Source organism: Uloborus diversus, chromosome 4 (assembly GCF_026930045.1).
Source record: "Uloborus diversus isolate 005 chromosome 4, Udiv.v.3.1, whole genome shotgun sequence".
Taxonomy (NCBI): domain Eukaryota; kingdom Metazoa; phylum Arthropoda; class Arachnida; order Araneae; family Uloboridae; genus Uloborus; species Uloborus diversus.
In genome coordinates, this window is record NC_072734.1 from 123,429,379 (window position 1) to 123,447,416 (window position 18,038).

At 33.7% G+C, this 18,038-nt stretch overlaps 1 protein-coding gene across 1 annotated transcript in view; it reads right to left on the reverse strand.

Annotated features, from left to right (window-relative positions):
• Positions 1–577: 577 nt before the first annotated feature.
• Positions 578–18,038, reverse strand: part of LOC129219825 (putative sodium-dependent multivitamin transporter) — a 51,687-nt gene continuing 34,226 nt past the window's right edge. Inside the window, exons 9-12 of the mRNA XM_054854130.1 lie at positions 15,934–16,163; positions 14,149–14,246; positions 7,567–7,655; positions 578–5,495 (exon numbers count right to left, since the gene is read on the reverse strand). Coding sequence (XP_054710105.1) covers positions 5,370–5,495; positions 7,567–7,655; positions 14,149–14,246; positions 15,934–16,163 — 543 coding nt within the window. The 3' untranslated portion in view covers positions 578–5,369. The remainder of the gene's footprint in view (positions 5,496–7,566; positions 7,656–14,148; positions 14,247–15,933; positions 16,164–18,038) is intronic.

The following is an 18,038-nucleotide window of genomic DNA, read 5'->3' on the forward strand; positions in this document are numbered from 1 at the left end:
ATCACTTTACTCATGAATGTCAAAGCGTTCTGAATCTTCAGCTTTCGAACTCATAATAAAAATGACATTCAAAATTGAGGAAAGGAACCTCTGTTTTTTAGAAACACCGTGCACAGCATTTGATGTTGTTCCCCACAGATTCGGTCATGCAGTTAGGATTACAAAAAAAAAAAAAAAAAAAGTCACTAACACTAAGTTACTATTTTAATGTTTTCCTTTTAAGCAAACTACTTTTTCCTTTCAACAGAAAACTAAATTTTGTTGAAAATGTGGTGGAAGTTTAACACGGTGTAAAGACATCAGAATTTTTTATTCGAAAGTCTGATATTATTCTCAATTTAAGATACATCTTTGTTTTTCTTTTTTTCTTTATAAAACTTTGAACGGCTCTCCTAAATCCACACAATATTTTATTTTCATAAATGTATCACACCTCAAAAAACCTACTTGAGATCATCCTGTTCACATTAAAATTTTTAAATAGGCGCTTGAGCCCTCATCTGCGATTCAAGTCTTGCGTCGACTCCCTATTAACTGACCTCCATTTCAATAGATCCTCAGTTTAGCATGCTTCCAGTTTTTTTTTTTTTTTTGAAAGAGAATATTTTAATATTCTTAATAGTGTGCTTTTCATCGTCAGAAGAACGATGGAAAACCCTTCAGCAGGGAAAAAAATCTTCAAAAGTGTTTTTTATTATTTTCATTTTTTATTTTTTTTATTTTTTATTTTTTATAAAGATGTGACATTTTGTGACGAAGAGGAAAGGGGGTCAAATATGTTGATAAAAGTTGTGACATCATTCATGGTGGACAGTCCATGAAGAACTTTTCTAATGGCACTTTTTCACACACGCACTCAAAAAAAAGAAGAAAATTGGGAGATCCGTAGCAGGCATATATGGTTAAGAAATAATATTTCAAATACATAAAAATTATCTGTATTTTTGTAACATACAAGTAAAATAATTTTTCAAACGTCTACTAGCTAAACGTCAGAATTTTGAAGAATCTCAAAATTCAGTTGAAGACTTAGTTACTGTATTTTAAATCAAAACAAGTATTCCACACAGTAAAATTAGAGCGAAAAGGCCTTATATACCAATTTTTACTGCTCCCCCCCCCATTTCTTCCTTAGACCTAAGGTTTCTTTCTCGCTTAGATCCTTAGCATGCTAATAAAATCACTTGCAGTTACGACACCTTAACAATAGCTTTAACCTCTTGATATACAATGGCGTACGGGAGATATCATTTATTCATGTGGCCATTGCAGACGGTGACGTCTCCGAAATTTCATTCACTTCAGGTACTATTGCAAGGGGTGTCCATCTCCCCCAAGAGCAAGGACGCATCCTCCCTAAATAATACAGATACACCCGAGAGCGAGTCCCCCAAAAAAGAAAAAAATATCCTTCAAAACCTCCTTCTCTAAAAATTTCAATGGTGCAGTTTGAGCCATGACTCCCCCTCCCCCTCTCTAGGTGGACACCCCTGCGATTATAGACTGACGTCTCCGAGATGTCATTCATTTCATGTACGAAGTCTTTGACGTCTCCGAGACGTTATTGTATGTCCAGGTGTTAACTGTCTCTACTTCGATCTCAGCTAGTGAAAAGGGAGTCTTGTATTAAAAAACAACGAGGAATTTTCAGTTATAAAGGTTTTTGTCAAGATCGCCAGCTCTTGATCAGTCTCTCAGTAAGCTTTAAGGCAAGGCAAGCAACAGTTTTAACCTCTTGATATACATGGGTGTATGAGAGATGTCATTTATTTCCACCATAATTGAAATAAATGACATTTCTCCATTGTAGACAGTGATGTCTTCTGTCTCCGAGTTGTCATTCACTTCAAGAACCATTGCAGGCTGACATCTCCGAGATGTCATTCATTTCATTTGCCATTACAAATTCTTCGATATCTCTCAGACGTCATTATATGTCAAAGGGTTAACCTGTCTCTACTTCGATACCAGTTATAAAAAGGGAGTCTTGTATTCAAAAAACAGGGAACTTTCTGTTGCGAAGGTTTTTACCAAGATTACCAAAACTTTATTAGCCTCGAGACGAGGTATGGCAATGACGCGCATTAACATTGCACTTCGCGCCATTTGGTCACCACTTTATACTTTTGTTTATGAATGAATTTTCTAAGGTCATACTTGGTGCTTATGGTGCATCGATGCCCACCTGGGGGGAGGGAGGCGGTCATGGCGCAGACTGAGCCATTAAAATTTATAGGAGAAGTGTTATGAGCTGTATTTTTCTCGTTTGGGGGGGAGGCTCTCGCTTTTAAGGTGTCTTTGCGATATTTAGGGGGGATGCACCCTTGCTCTTAAGAGGGGTGGGCACTAGGGTGGGCCGAAAAAAGGAAATTTTTGATAAGCAACTTCTAACAGCAAAAAAAAGTTGTGTATGGATATCCTAAAAATGGAAAAAATAATAAAAAAAATTAATATTTTTGTCTTTAGATCGCGCATTGGCAGCAAAGTTTGAAAAAAAGTAAAAAAAATCGTTAATTTTCAAATATTTTTTTTCAAAATCCAAATGTTCAAATTTTTTGTTCTAATCCCGTTTGAATGATTCCTTTTAATAGTCTTTTAATATATCCTTGAAAATATTTACATTCCTTTACAGTTTTTAGTTCGCGCATAAGCTGCAAAGTTACGTGAAATCAATCAAAAATCGACGTTTTTAGCTGATTTTGTACATTGCAATATTTCTTCTTTTAGATCCTAGTTATGTATTTTTAACTTTAAAAGTGCACTATACAGCTCTTTGCTATGACTGCAATTATATTGTGTTGCATTAACAACCCAGAACCCACCCCAAGTAGGGTTGCACTTTGTGTTCAAAATAACTACATATATGGTTTTAAACAAGTTTCTATGTTTCGATCAAGGTGTGAAGTTTGGGGCATTGAGGGTCGCGAGCATAAAGGTTTTCACATTAATCCATATCTTGTCTCATTCCAAAAAACACCCTACCTACTTACTCACTATAACCAGTTTAATAACCCATTCCACAGCCGAAGTGAAAAAGAGAAACATTTACTGATTTATGGATAAAGCATCAACTGTTTTTGTAAAATTTAATATTAATAACTTAGAAAGAGCTCGGTCGAAAGGAATTGAGGTTTTAGAAACTGACTTAAAAACCGAACAAAAGTGGATATTGTTATTGCAATACAGAAAGGAAAATGCGACTTTGATCTCGCTCCCACGAAACTGAGACGTTTTAGTCATTAGCTTTAATTAACGTGTGCTAACGGAGTGCTGGGGCTGTAAACTACTAGTGGAATGAAAGCACTCGTAAATAATATCTTAAAAAATTATGCTTCTATGGTTTGATATAATTAAAAGTTTAAAGAAAAGAACAAACTTCCGTGAAACATAGACCTGTACACCTGTTTCAAGTTACAAAACCTGCAAGTCAGATGTGTGATAATCTTCCAAACATCGTGGATCCGGTTATTCAATGAAATGCTTACTTTGTTATTTTTGAGAAATTGTTATTAGTCATGGCAATGCACTAAATGCGAAATACAAAGGAAATGGATTACAGTAAGATATCCATATACAACGCAAAAAACTACCAATCAAGAAACACTTCAAAACCTATAAGAGAGTTTTTTCCATCAATATTAAGATTTGAAGATTCGAACTACAGCAGTTAGTTGACAGGTCAACGTGTTTATTTCCTCCGCTTCAGTGATGATGTGAAAAACAAGGATATTTTATCCTTTCTAGAAACTATCCCATTATCATGCACGGGCAGTGGAGAGGATTGTGGAACTGTTCAGTGAATCCGCAGAAATTCATTTGAGGTATTAAACGGAAGAGATGGATTTATATTAAAACCTTTATTTTTCAAACATCAGTGCCAATTCTGAGCTATAAGTCCAACTTCACATCTTGATAAAAGCGTAGAAACTTGTTTAAAACCATATAATTATTATAAAAGTTACTTTACAAGTGTATAAGTCTTGTCAATAAGTACAGTCTTCTTGGGAATTGCAGGGTTGAACACAAAGTGCAACCACCTACTTGGAGTGGGTTCTGGGTTGTTAATGCAACACAAAATAATTGCAGTTCCAGCAAAGAGCTGTATAGTGCACATTTACTGTAAAAATATATAATTGGGGTCTAAAAAAAGAAATACTGCAATGTACAAAATACCAAAAACGTCGATTTTTGGTTGATTTCACGTAAATGTGCGGCTTATGCGCGAACTAAAAACTATAAAGGAATGTAAATATTTTCAAAAATATATTAAAAGACTATTAAAAGGAAGCATTTAAATGGGATTAGAACAAATTTTTGAACATTTCGATTTTTATAAAAATATTTGAAAATTGACCATTTTTTATTTTTTTTTTCAAACTTTGCTGCCAATGCGCGATCTGAAAACATAAATATTAATTTTTTTTCCCATGTTTAGGATGGCAATACACAACTTTTTTTATATTAGAAGTTGATTCTCGAAAATATTCTTTTTTCGACCCACCCTAGTGTGCACCTCTGTCTTGGTGTACGCCTTGTTTTATGAACTCATCAATCTTGGAGCGTTATTGTAGCGACTTTTTATTAAAATTATGTGCTGTAAGTTTTAAATTCTCAACCGCTCTGGGGATAAGAGAAAAGGTAACCTCTGCGTTATACTTTGTTTATTTTCGCTACAAAACCAAACATGGCGACTATAGTGTGGCTCTGGTAAAAAGATGCGTGGACCTACCTGGACGCACTCACTTATTTTTGAGTTGAAATAGGAGAAATTCTTGAATTGGCACAACGCAAATAAATAACCCTTCCTCATCGACAACGCAAAATCGTGGTTTGAAGAGATGGCGTCTTTCTTCACCCCTATTTTATTAGGTGGAATCGTTTAAGCTTCAGTCGGTCGGAAATCAACTTATCAGAGCCAGAGTATACGAGAAATGATATTTATGCTTGAATGCGTAGGTAGAAGTAAAAAATCTGCCTAGAGTCAAAAACCATTATAACTGAAAAAGTCTCTTTCCAAAAGACGAACAAAAGCTCACCAATATCTGTAGACTTGAACAAAATAAACATACATAAGACACAAATTCATACTGATCTGTAATCTCGGTCTGATTGAAGTGAGATTAGAAAATGTGTGTGCACTTTGTTGGCGTTTCAGGATGTCTCTTCAGTACACGCGAGAAAAGCTATACAGTCAGAAAAGCAGTTTATGCTTGTAGACTCTTTTTAGCTCTGAAACGCATGAATACAAGTATTACCTGTGCCTTACTACACGAGTTTTGTTCAAATATACTAATGTACAACCGAGGAACCGGCGCAGTCAGTATATACAACTACCAACAATTGGTTCTTATAATAAATACTATCCTTCATCAAAGTTTGCTTTCTTCCAAGATATTTTGCAGTCCATTCTTCATTTTATCCGGGTGAACGTGATTTGTAAATCCGTTTCTGTGGTCTGTTGAAGAGTTGTCTTCTAGTACTGGAAAACCGGAAGCCTACACAAAACAGATGGATATTATGAACACGAACTAAAATTAAATCGAAATTTTACAAAAAAAAAAAAAAAAAAAAAGAAAGAAAGAAAGAAAAAGAAAAACTCGGCTCAAATGAATCAACAGCAGTGCTCAACATTTTTTAAGCAAGGGTAAAAAAAGGTTTTTTTTTTAACCTCATATTATAATGAATCTCGCGAGCCAGAACACACATAAATTTTTTCATACATTTAAGAGTTTTCTTGATAACGTGGGATAACGCGGAAAAGGAAAGAAAAAAATATTACAAACCATGAATTGCTGTTATCATTACTACATGCTTATTCATTAACTAGAAAGTCGCCCATCAAGGTATGATGGGTGAAAATTGCTTCTATATTTGAACGAAGCCATTGCCTGTTTGGTAATATTTTGATAGTTGAAATTTTAACCTTAACTCCAGTAGATTACACTAAACTCCAGTGGGTAGCGTTAATTTTCAACCACATTTTTGATTCTCCATTTCCCTAAAATGACTGTCTTACCAGTAAAACAGTTAAGTGACCGGATCGAATTCAGCCTTGTCACAATAAAGCCTTCCCCTGCGTGTTAAACGTTACCAAAACACATTATCAAATTATCATGCGGGTGCGCGAGTTTCATTGTTGAAACACGCTGGCTACTTGATCATCGGCTATTAAGATACGAAGTCTGACCATTTGGCTCCAAATTCTTAACAATACTTACTAATGCAAAATAATGATGATTGGTTGCTTTGAAAGGTCCTCGAACATAGTTTTCAATTCGTATCATTGAACACAAAACGGGCCATGTGCATCAGATTCACGGACGCTATACAACCCGCTGGCCATGGGTTGGGAAAAACTGACTGAGAACACTCTAGACACTATACCAGTGGTGTTTCCGTTGGGTATACTCCATATACGCCCTGTACTCTCAAACATTTTTAGACGTATAGCGTACTCCCTCGATCTTCAAAAATTTTCATATAATTTTCATATATATACATATTGTGAATAACTGATTATTGGGAGTATACTCTCAGAAAAATTGATGGGAACATCACTGCACTATACACACCCATAATTAACCTCCCTCTTTTTACGTCGGGGTTTAAAAAAAAAAAGAACGCATAATCGAAACAATTATTACTCAGAAATGAGCTAGTGACAAAGAAGAAATTTTAAGCCAACTTTTCAATCTATAACAACTATTTTCAACAGCTTTTTTTGCAGTTCGCAATACTCAGATCAGATTCAAGACTGAGAGAAGAAAATCACTTTTATAGCGCGGTATTTAAAGTTGTTATTTTATTTTCTAGTGTTCGCGCGAAACACTTATCATTTCCTTGTGACTTTTTCGAAAGGTCGACCTGTCATTTCATAGTTTTCCAGGAGGAGCAAAGGTATGTATTCATTATACTTTACAGGGGAAAAAGACCAAAATTTCCGAGCAAAAATGCTTAGGTACGATATGCTTCTAAAATAAAGGGAGGTCCCCTAGATCCTGACTGGGTTTTTCTTAGAGAAAGTTGTTCGAATAGAAACAGCTATTGTCCGTTTTTCAGTAGAAGGAACTTCGTCACAACTTCTCGAACGCAGAGTTTCATTGTACGCGGGGGTGATCCGTACGCAATCCACGATCTTTAAAAGGAGACAACCAATTTGGGCGTACATTTTAACGTGCAAAAAGTGTTAGTGTCCTTTACATCGCTTGCTTCACTTGTCTGTGGTCATTTTAGTTATTCGTACATTTTAAAAACTGCCGCTTTTACAACAAAATGCTATGATTCGAGTATACCTTCTGCCAAAAGCATCAAAATAGAATCATCGGATACCACGTGACGAGAGAGGAGTCAAGTGCCTTCTTGTAAAAAACGGACAATAATCGAGTAAGAAATTGATATTGCAAAGCAATCAAACAAAAGTTCTTAAGTTTCCAGGGGGTGGGGAGGCAACGGATGCGCATTCAGTGCAAATTTGTTCGGAAAACAACAAAAACCACGCCCACATTAATTTTTCAAAGCCACAATCTAAGAAATGTGTATTAAAATAACGAATGAACTAGAACTCACCACTTTTCCATTCGTTTTCAGAGTGTTGGCACTCAATCGTTTTCTCATGAACGGACAAAGCAAGTTTTCATCCACCAGCTTGTCACCTCCTGTTCAGAGAATACGTATAAACATAATTTGAATAGGAAAAATCAAATTTATCAATTGTAAGTTTTAAATGCATATACTAGATACTGTACCGTTTCCACCTCTTGTGTAAAAACGACAAGAGAATGCATGGTCTTTTAGAGACGTTTAATCAACATATCAATATTTACAGCTATATTACAAATTACAGATTATTTAATGTTACAAAGATATTTTGAACTGCGAGAGCCACACTCCGCGACTCGTCATGCTCTTTGCACTACGAGAGTCTCCCTCTTTGTCCTATTTACTTTCTCTTATATACTGGGATTCGTTTGGCGGGGAATGCACCCCTGTTTACAACAGTCAGACGATGTTGACAAGTTGGTGGAAAAATGTTCCCTATAGTGTCACAGACATCATATCACACCAAACGGAGAAGGTTTATGTGCACAACAAATGTCCAGCTTCGGATCGAATTCAGCTATTCTGAAGATCTAATTTCGAACATTTCTCAGAAAAGGGGAGCAAAAACCGTATTTACGTGTGGTCTTATACTTATCCAGCTCCCATACTGGTGACAGATATAAAAACACCCGCGTAACATGTTTTTCTCACGATGAGTGTGGTCTGGAAAAGAATTTCTAGACCGACCCCACACATTGGATCAAAATAGCAAACAAGTGGAGGAATCGCATCGGTATAATACAATGTAATGCATGACTTGTTTCTTATGGGAAAAGAAGAACAATTCCAGGTATCCCACGCAACATATAAACATTTCCAAAACGTTTTAAAATGATTGTTCACAACGTTAACAACCATTTTGTAACGTTTATGGAACGAAATAGATTATCTGGGAAGATAGTACTTTAACTAGTCAAGTTTTCTCAAACAAAATTTACAATTTGTTGTTTTCAATTTATTTTGTATTTTATATCAATGCTATTTCAAAATAACGAGGCATTATTTTATTATTTTTTTTCTTTAACCGACTTAAAAAATATATAATATATTTAGGGAAAATGTTTTTATTTTACAGATGCTAGAGATTGGCGCCTTAGTTCATAAACTAGCTAACATTTTTTGATAATGTCCTTTTGATATTAATATAACACAATACAACTTTCTAAATGTAACTTTAGAAAAAATTAAAAAATAAAAACATGAAAGAAGGTTTTTTTTAATTTTTTATTCCGCTAAAAATATCGCTGATTTTTTTTTTTTTTTAATACATGTAACATTGATGAAGAGTAATGATAGAAATTTTGAAGATCACCGATTGAGTGAATAGTCTGATTCAAATAACGCGTTCTGAAAATTTAAAGCGCATTTACTTTCTATGAAACAGAAAGAGCAGCAAACAATTTGATTTTTAGTGCAAATGTGGAGCGAGATATAATTTAAGCATTAACACTGAAGTTTTGATATTAAAACTTTTGTTTTTTTCGGCAATGATTGAAAAGTTAAATATTTTGTTTCTACTGAAACAAACAATTTTCAATTTCAATATTTTCTTCTTAAGATTTAGAGGTTGTATGCGTTTTTTTAGAATATTTTTTTTAATATAGAGATATTTTACCGTTTGAACAAGGTGAGAAATTTTTGCGACGCACCTCTACATTTTTTTTTTTTTTTTTTTTTTACGGTTATTCTTGAACGTTTATTATTGAAAATATGTACTTGATTTAAAACGTTCGCTTTTTGCGCGATTAATATTTAGAAATTAATTAAATATAACAGTAATAATTTTGGTTTCATTTTCATAGCTGCGAACGTTTGAGATTAACTTTGTACGAGACAAGTGTTTTCACTGTTGAAAGATATATTTGAATTAATATGAAGTCTATTCCGACTTTCTGAAAACGCTATTACAATACACAAAATTGATGTTAGTGTACGAGAAAATAAACTTATTTCCCTTTGGATGAACTTCTGGTTAAAAAAAAATTGTTTTGAATTCAGAAGATTTTTTTAAAATTCCGTTCAGGATGAGGTTCAAATTTTTGGGAGGTCACTGTGACAACTCAAACATTTTCTTATTCCACAAATTTTATCTGACGATTCGGCAAAACCATCGTTATTTGGCGAAATTTAGAGCTCCATTCGGCAAAATTATCACCATTTGGCGAAGTGTTTAGTCCCATTCGGCAAAATTTGGAGCTCCATTAGTCAAATTGAGAGAATTTCCGCCCTCACAAAAATTTAAGTTCGGAGCGGCTCTGATTCAGAGATGGGCAGATTCGTATTCGTAAATCCGAATCCGATTCACAGTACCTTAACGTGTCAATCCGAAAACGAATACATTCGTATTCACAAGTGTGAATCCGAATACGAAATTCGGATTCATACCTATGAATCCGAACCTATTCAGATTCAGACCTATGAATCCAAATCATTTCTGATTTACATCTGTGAATACGAATCCATTTGGGTTCACACTTGGATTCACTGAAAAATTCAATTCAAAAGCTCAATATAAATAAATAAATAAATGTCTGTACCTCGCTACAGGTCGAGTTTTCGGTGTTAGTGAATTTCTGAAGAAAAGTGACGATATTGTTATGGGTCCAAAAATTGTAAAAGTAGAATTCTACCAAAGTCATGTAAATTGAAACTTGATTTGTTTATATAATTTTACCACAGATAATTTATCTCAATTTCACAACTTTAAAATATAATGAATATACAGTGATTAATGTTACAAAGGACCAAATTTGATTGTAAAAATTTGTTGATGTTACAGATACTTGTACCGTTGAAAATGCAGATTCTCTCTGAAACGTTTCGTTTAAAAAAAAAAAAGAACAAATATATTATGATGGAAGAAAATTCAATAATACCAAACATACATTTCAACACTCCATCTCCGGAAGGAAGCATTGATCACAAAGATAATTATTTACTAATAGTTCTACTAACCAAATTCCTCACGAAAAAACAGAAAATGCGTAGAAGAAAGCTAGGTTATATTTTGTATTTCGCATTTATTTTCAACTATCGCAACCGTTGACTATTGCGAAAACGTTCTTATTTGTACCAAAGAGTACTATAATAGAGTAGAGGAACCACTCGTATACTGCTTACATTGGCCGCCATGACCAAGCACGGAGACCGATTTGAGAGAGATTAGAGTGGCAATAACGGTAGTTTCGTTATGAAACATAATGAAATTTAGGCGGGGATAAATGTTTTTTACTGATGCTGATATTTTTCCTCAAATGCGATTTCAAATGGAAATAACGATGGAATCTGCTGGGAATTTTTGTCAAATAATTTGAGGTTAACCTGTATAAAAGGTTTTAATGAATGATGTATAAAAACATAATGCACTGATAGAATACAGTGATCTTCAACAGATAAATTGGGAAATTTTTAATCAGTACTCAAGAACAGCAAAAAATTCTACATATTTTATTAAACAGATTATAAAATAGTGTTTAATTTGTTGCATCTTACTTCATAACAGGGTTGATAAAAATCAGGATTTTTAAATATATATATATATAAAAACTCGGATTTTTTTTATTTAAATCGGATTTTTCTGAATTAAATAGAATTTTTGTAATTTAAATTTATTTAAATATAGTATTTGATACTAACAAGTTAAAATGCTCAAGTTAGATGTTAAATCAGATAATTCTTTTCCTATATATGGTTAAAAATTCATAAACTCTAAGTTTGAGCAATTCAGAAATCAGTAAAAAATAATTACACATCTGAGCTTGATAAAATTTTGCTACAATATGAAATCCCATATCCATATGGGTGTATTTTCCAGAAATTTTTTAACAATCAAAATAAATAACACCTTTCTTTTATCTAAGGAAAAAAGGAAAAAATATGAAAGTACATAAACTGAGAAAGAATAAAAATAGCGTAAAACATTGAATTTATTTTCCTTTTTTTTTTTTTGGAAAAATAACACCTGAAATAAAATGCACGAAGAAAAAAAGGAAACCATATGCTTCTTGTATTTTAAATATTTTAATAAAACTCATCAAGGACTGAAAAGAAGACTGTTTTTTAGAATTTTTATCTTATAAAACGCTTGCATATTTTTTTTCCCTACTGTTTTGACTTACTGTAAGTTGAGGAGGATTGTATGTTTATTTTGTAGTGAATAAGTAAATAGCTTAACTAGGGTGGTTCAAAAATACATGTAAAAAAAAGTTTCTAATAGATAACAGGACACCCTTCAATATTTTTAGACTTGTGGATAGTAATATACCGGAAGAATTTTGACTTCTTATTTCAATTGAAAGAGAGTGCTCAACTCCCTCCCCCAAGCATCGTAAGTATGGGGAGGGGTGTTAAAAATTACATTGAACTGAAATAACAATGCTACATATTATAATAAACAAAAGTAATATGCATATACATTGCGAAAAAAATTATTTACAAAAACTCAGCTGTGGAAATTAAATGTTTCCAAATTTGTGACATTTTCCATGCTACGATTAATGTTAAATTGAGCACCCTCTTAAAATTTGAGTAAGAAACTAAAACTTTTACAGCATAATACTATTAGTAAGTCTAAAAAAAATAATGTGTATCCTGGACTCTAGCTAAAAAACTTTTTTTTTTTAACCACTCTAAGCTTAACTCTAAATATGTACGTATCCAATTTAATTTATTATTTTTAATATCATTGAAAGGTAATCTCGTTTCATATATATATACTTTGCAAATTTTTTCTTTTTTAATGTTAATTGCTACTATGATTTTTTTATATTTTTCTTCGGTTTCAACTACATTTATTTAATAACAATATGAATTATTTTTGTTTCTTTTAGTAAGATTACTTATTATTCCGAGGACAATTCTTTGAATTCGTAATGCGAACCTTTTCAGAAATTTCGATTTTCGCTTAAATCAGCACTAAGTGGTGATTTTTTCTAGCCGGTGAGTGATAATTCCGATGCTATTTCCCTAGAGAGAGCCTCTCATAAATCTATTCGAGCTTTATGTTTAAAATGTAAAGCGAATGTTCCCTCAAAAACTAAAGAAGTTCAGGTGAACATTTTGAATACTTCGAATTTAATACCCCATTTACAGCGATACCACTCCACTGATACTGTGGAAGAATTCAAAGCTAATCTTATATCTGGTAGAGAAGAATTCGTTATCACGAACCCCCTAGGGTGGTCCCTAACTTGGGAGAATGACCATTTTTTTTTTTGTTTTCTTTTTAAAGGGACAAATCTACACACTTATACCTTGTCTTGAAGGGACGTAGTAAGGCATATCCTGAAAATAGAATACTTCGTTCGAATGGAAAACGTATGATTAATATGCTACTAGAGGTAAAAGTTCAAAACTGTTCCAAGTATGGGCACTTGACTGTACGAAAAATTAGCGAAAATTTTTAGTGTTCACGACCATAAAATCATGATTTTTAACTTTTTATGAACTTCTAAAACATGGGTCGAGTACTATTCGACTAGGGACTCCAAATAGTAGGAAGTTCATTTTCGGGTCAATTACTTAGTTTGACGCCAATAAATATACATTCAAAAACTCGCTAACACCCAAAACTCGAACTGCAGCGAGGTACAAAGAAACATTTATTTATTTATATTGGCTTTTTAAACTGAATTTTTCAGTGAATCCAAGTGTGAATCCAAATGGATTCGTATTCATAGATGTGAATCAGAAATGATTTGGATTCATAGGTCTGAATTCGAATAGGTTCAGATTCGGATTCATAGGTATGAATCCGAATTTCGTATTCGGATTCACACTAGCAAGCATGAATCTATTCGAATTCACACTTGTGAATACGAATGTATTCGTATTCGGATTGATACGTTAAGGTGTTGTGAATCAAATTCGGATTCGGATTTACGAATACGAATCTGCCCATCTCTGCCCTGATTCCGTTAGTGAATGTTTGGTAATGCATTTTTAGCGCATGCAGCACTTAAATATCTTGAACTTTTGCATTCAATTGTTCGTCAATATTAGAATAATTAATCCATGGCATTATATTTCGGTCGCCTCATAGCACAACACATCTAAGTTTCAGAATAACTGTAGTAAGAAATCCTATTGTTGCTTTGAGGAAACTATTTTTGATTCTTATCCCTACCATTCTTTCCTAATGCTAGTCGGCAAGTCGCTGAAACTTACAATCAGTACTACTTTTTAAGCTGCGCTCATTTTTTCACTCTAGTACATGATTTGATGATATCACGACTGATTTGCTTTGATATTTTCGAGATTAAGTACCAAAGCAAATTTTCCTACTATACGTAGCAAATTTCAAAGTTACGTTGCTACAAATACGTTACAAAGTTCTCAAAACTATCTTGAATTAGCAACATTTATACATAACCTCCCTCTCTTTCGATATATTATATAGCGTGTGTGTGTGTGTGCGTGTGCATATAGGTACTGTAGTCTGATAAATCTACTCTTCGATAGCACGAAAAATAAAAAGACCATCATGCAGTTTAGATGTGTTAGGACTTTAAAATTGCAATTGCTTTAACAAAGCAGAGAACTGTTACTTACCTGTAATGAAGCTGACTATGTAGCCAATGATTAAGGTAAGTAGTGTTCCAGGCACAGGATGAAGAAGAAAGCTCAATTTGTACAGTGGAAAAATTTCCCTAAAAATATGAATCGGTAGAGATGAATAAAAAAAAATATAAATAAATAAATAAATGAAGATACATCATGGTAAAAATGTCATAAAGCTTATTTACACTGTGTAACAGCGAAGATTCGGATACACTTCATATCGCAAGCTGAACACTAATAGGCCGAAGTGCTTGAAGAATGCGAACTTCGTAAATCATATACGTATGCATTAAGTTCTTTTTTGTAAATTAACCTTAAAACCTTATTTATTTCGATATTTGATTATTACAAAAAAAATTAAAAAACGAAACACATTATACTATTTAAGAAAAAATCAGCATCAGTTCGTCGATGTTTATTAAGATTCAGATAGAAACAATGTTAAAATTGCCGATATTTGTAAAATGAATCTCTGTAAAGCTGTAAAACAATCTTTTCATTTTGGTGTCCGTTCGTAACAAACTAGGGGTGTAACTATTTAGACTATAAGACACTAATATATCATATTTCTGTTCTTTATACACGTCTATATAGTTTTTATGTGCAAACTCAAGCGAAAACTCAAAACAATGGAATAACTGTGTTCTTTTTATTAATTAATCAAACATATGATGGGCTGCACAAGTTCATACAAAATATGAATATGGTACGATGGATTGCAAATATGAAGTATTAGAAAAATAAATAATATTTAGTTTTCAACGCAAATATCAATGATAATGTTGGAAATAGTCAGCCACAAATACTTTGTTTTTGTTACTTATTTTTCTATTTAAACATGCAAGTATAAAAAAGTACTCACTTTTGTCCTGGCACAGTAATTCCACAATTAATTAATTTAAATAATAATTATCGAAGGCACAATTAAAACAATAATGAACTTTTCAAGTGATCAATATAAACGTAACTTCACTTACTGCTATACAGCATGCCAGTGACGCGAAATCACAAGATTTTACCCATCCAAAAACAGGCCGTTATACAATGCGTGGCTAGTTTGGCGCAAACGCAATACGTTACGAGCATGTCGAGGTCTTCAGTGACGCAAACCCTAAAATTCCCCTCTACCAAAAAAAAAAAAAAAAAAAATGCTCAAAGCAGCAAAAGAAGTTTTCACCTTTCTTTGCTTTTGAAAGCACTACCTACCATAATCTTTGTTTTCTATTCTTTTATAGGTAGCCGGGGAGTGCACTAGGGGATGGGGAGGAGAGAAGAAACACCTGATGGCCCGGGTCCGGGCCTGAAGGGGGCCTAAGATTTTCAAAATGAGGTGTGAAATATATGTTGAGACTCAGGGGTAATCAATGTGGAAGGGGGCGGTAAAAGTCATTTGCGACGATCCCCACAACTTCTGTGTACAGTGCATACCCCTAGGGACAGTATCTAAACTTTGTGCATTTAAGATTGTAACAAATTAAATGAATGTCACACACGTCTATCTATATATACATATATATGCATGATGATCTTTGCGCTGTCGTGCCGTGACTTAGAAAATCAACTCATAGAATGAAGTTAGTAAGATTTCTCAATCAAGAAGTGAAACACGCTAGTTCATTATAGCAGACATAGGAAGGAAGAGGCGTTTAGCCCCAAGATGGCCGACGTGTTCTTACTTAAGCTACGATCTGGGACTTAGTGTGAGCGACGTGTTTGGTATCATAGCACAGATTTTGAAGAGAGAGAGAGAGAGAGAGCTACAAAACAAACTCATACTTCTTCATTAATGAAATGTCGTCCTCAGGAAAAGACGTAACATCTGTTGTGAACGGCGTCGTCAGATTCATGCCGGCCATCACAGACGACGTCGTGTTATACGGAAGATTCGTCACTGGGCAGGACTCGTTGCTCTGTGGAAGTTTAACTTGAGGGAAATCCGATATGATTGCTCCAGTACCGATCCAGGCATTAAGAGCTATGCCGCTCAGGAGCCCTATTATTACGCCCTAGACGAGAAAAAAAGTATTTCAGCAACATCTGCAGTCTTTACAGTTGAGGCAGTCAGAAGCAAAAGGATGTATGAGACAAAGTTAAAAACTTGGAGATAACCAGAGGAGTACAAATTTGGAGTACAAACGGAAGGCGAACTTCTACTATGATTTGGGGCAAGAGATAGTACTAGTATCCCTGGTAGGTGCTGCAATACAGCATGATTTAGAAAAAAAAAATCCAATGAAAGCCTACCTAGGATCGCAACTTTAAACGTGTTTTACTCAAAAAAAACTTGAAAATGCTCACTTACATATCCCTTTGCTTCTCACTGAATGAGTTGTCCGATGTGTCCTTGACAAATTCAACTCTTTTATGATTAAAAATAATAATATAAAACCATGATGGTTCTTAACCGGCGTTATATGTACCCTTTGGGGAATGTGAAAATCTAAAGAGTGAGCGTTTAACTACCAAAGGTATGAAAAATTAAATTTAGAATGCTAGAATTTAATTGTGACAAAGGTTTGAGTAAAGGTTTGTGAATATGTGTGTGTGAGAGTGTGGGAGAGTATTATCAGTAAAGCGAAAATATTGAAATATTTGTAAATTTTTGAACTGAAATTGAAAAAGAATACAAGTAACAAGCAGATATGGCATTTAAGGACTTTCTGGGACTAATGGCAGCTTACTTATGTGATTTTGAGTTTAACTTTCCTGAAGAACAAGCATAGAAACAAATTGAATGCCCAAGACGATTTACGACTATATTTGACAATTATTCCCTTAGATTTTTTTAAAATTTAGTCTAATTAATGAAACGTAGAAAATAAAATAGTGGGAAAATGTCTCCTTTTCATTGTTGCAGTAATTTGTAGAACGTCGTTTCAACGTAGCAAGCGACCTTCAGCAAAAAAAAAAGGCATTTCACAAAGAAGTCATTAAAACATCTTAACTCATTTGGAATCTTCCTAAATTCTACAGTGCCCATTCGACAAGAGTGTATCTTTTTCAGTCGCCCTTTTCTATTAATTGTTAGAAAAGACTGAAACAGTAATCGTGAGAACCTGATGTGAACACCGAGCAAACACTTGATTTTCTTTACTTTTGTGTATTTTTTTAAAATGAACGTAGCCATTCATTGGTTTGTTAAGACTATAGCTGTCGTTTAGTGTACTTCGACAGTGACCATACTCAAGGTATCGGGTCAAAAATTTTACAAAAAAATATTGTAAAAAGAAATTACAAAAAATGATATTGTTCAATAAATTTATGTTCTGTAAAATCTCTTATTTTCGCGAGTCCGTTATAATCGTGAATATTTAAGCCTCTCGAAGTGTGTTTAGGTAAAAATTTGCTTTACATAAAAATTCGCAAAATTTTCAGCTTGTAAAATCACCGATATTTTCAATTTTCGCAAAAATTATGATTCGCAAAAATAAGGACTTTTACAGTATTTGTAAAAGCTCTGAGCTCTGAGCTCTGAGCATCTGAGCTCTACAGGGGTCAAAATGGTTAGTGGATTAATTTTAAGGGCTTCGGAGTCAAAAAACTAAGTTGGAATGGGGGGCATGGTTCAAGCATCAGGTATCGAGAGAATGAAATTTTTTTGGGTATTGCTAGGAATGGAAATAAAGTGACGAACAAGAGTAGTAATGTTAACAATTGTATTTTAGGAAATTTCAGGGTGTTAAATAAAAGCAACTTAGGCATGATTAAAGTTTTCTATACCAATGCTCGCAGTATGAGGAACAAGATGGATGAATTGAAAAGCATAGTTATGGATGAGAAGTTGGATGTTATTGGAATTACAGAGACATGGGCTACCGAATCTGATGCAGAGTTATTACATATTGCTGGGTATAATTTGTTCAGACAGGATAGAGTAGGTA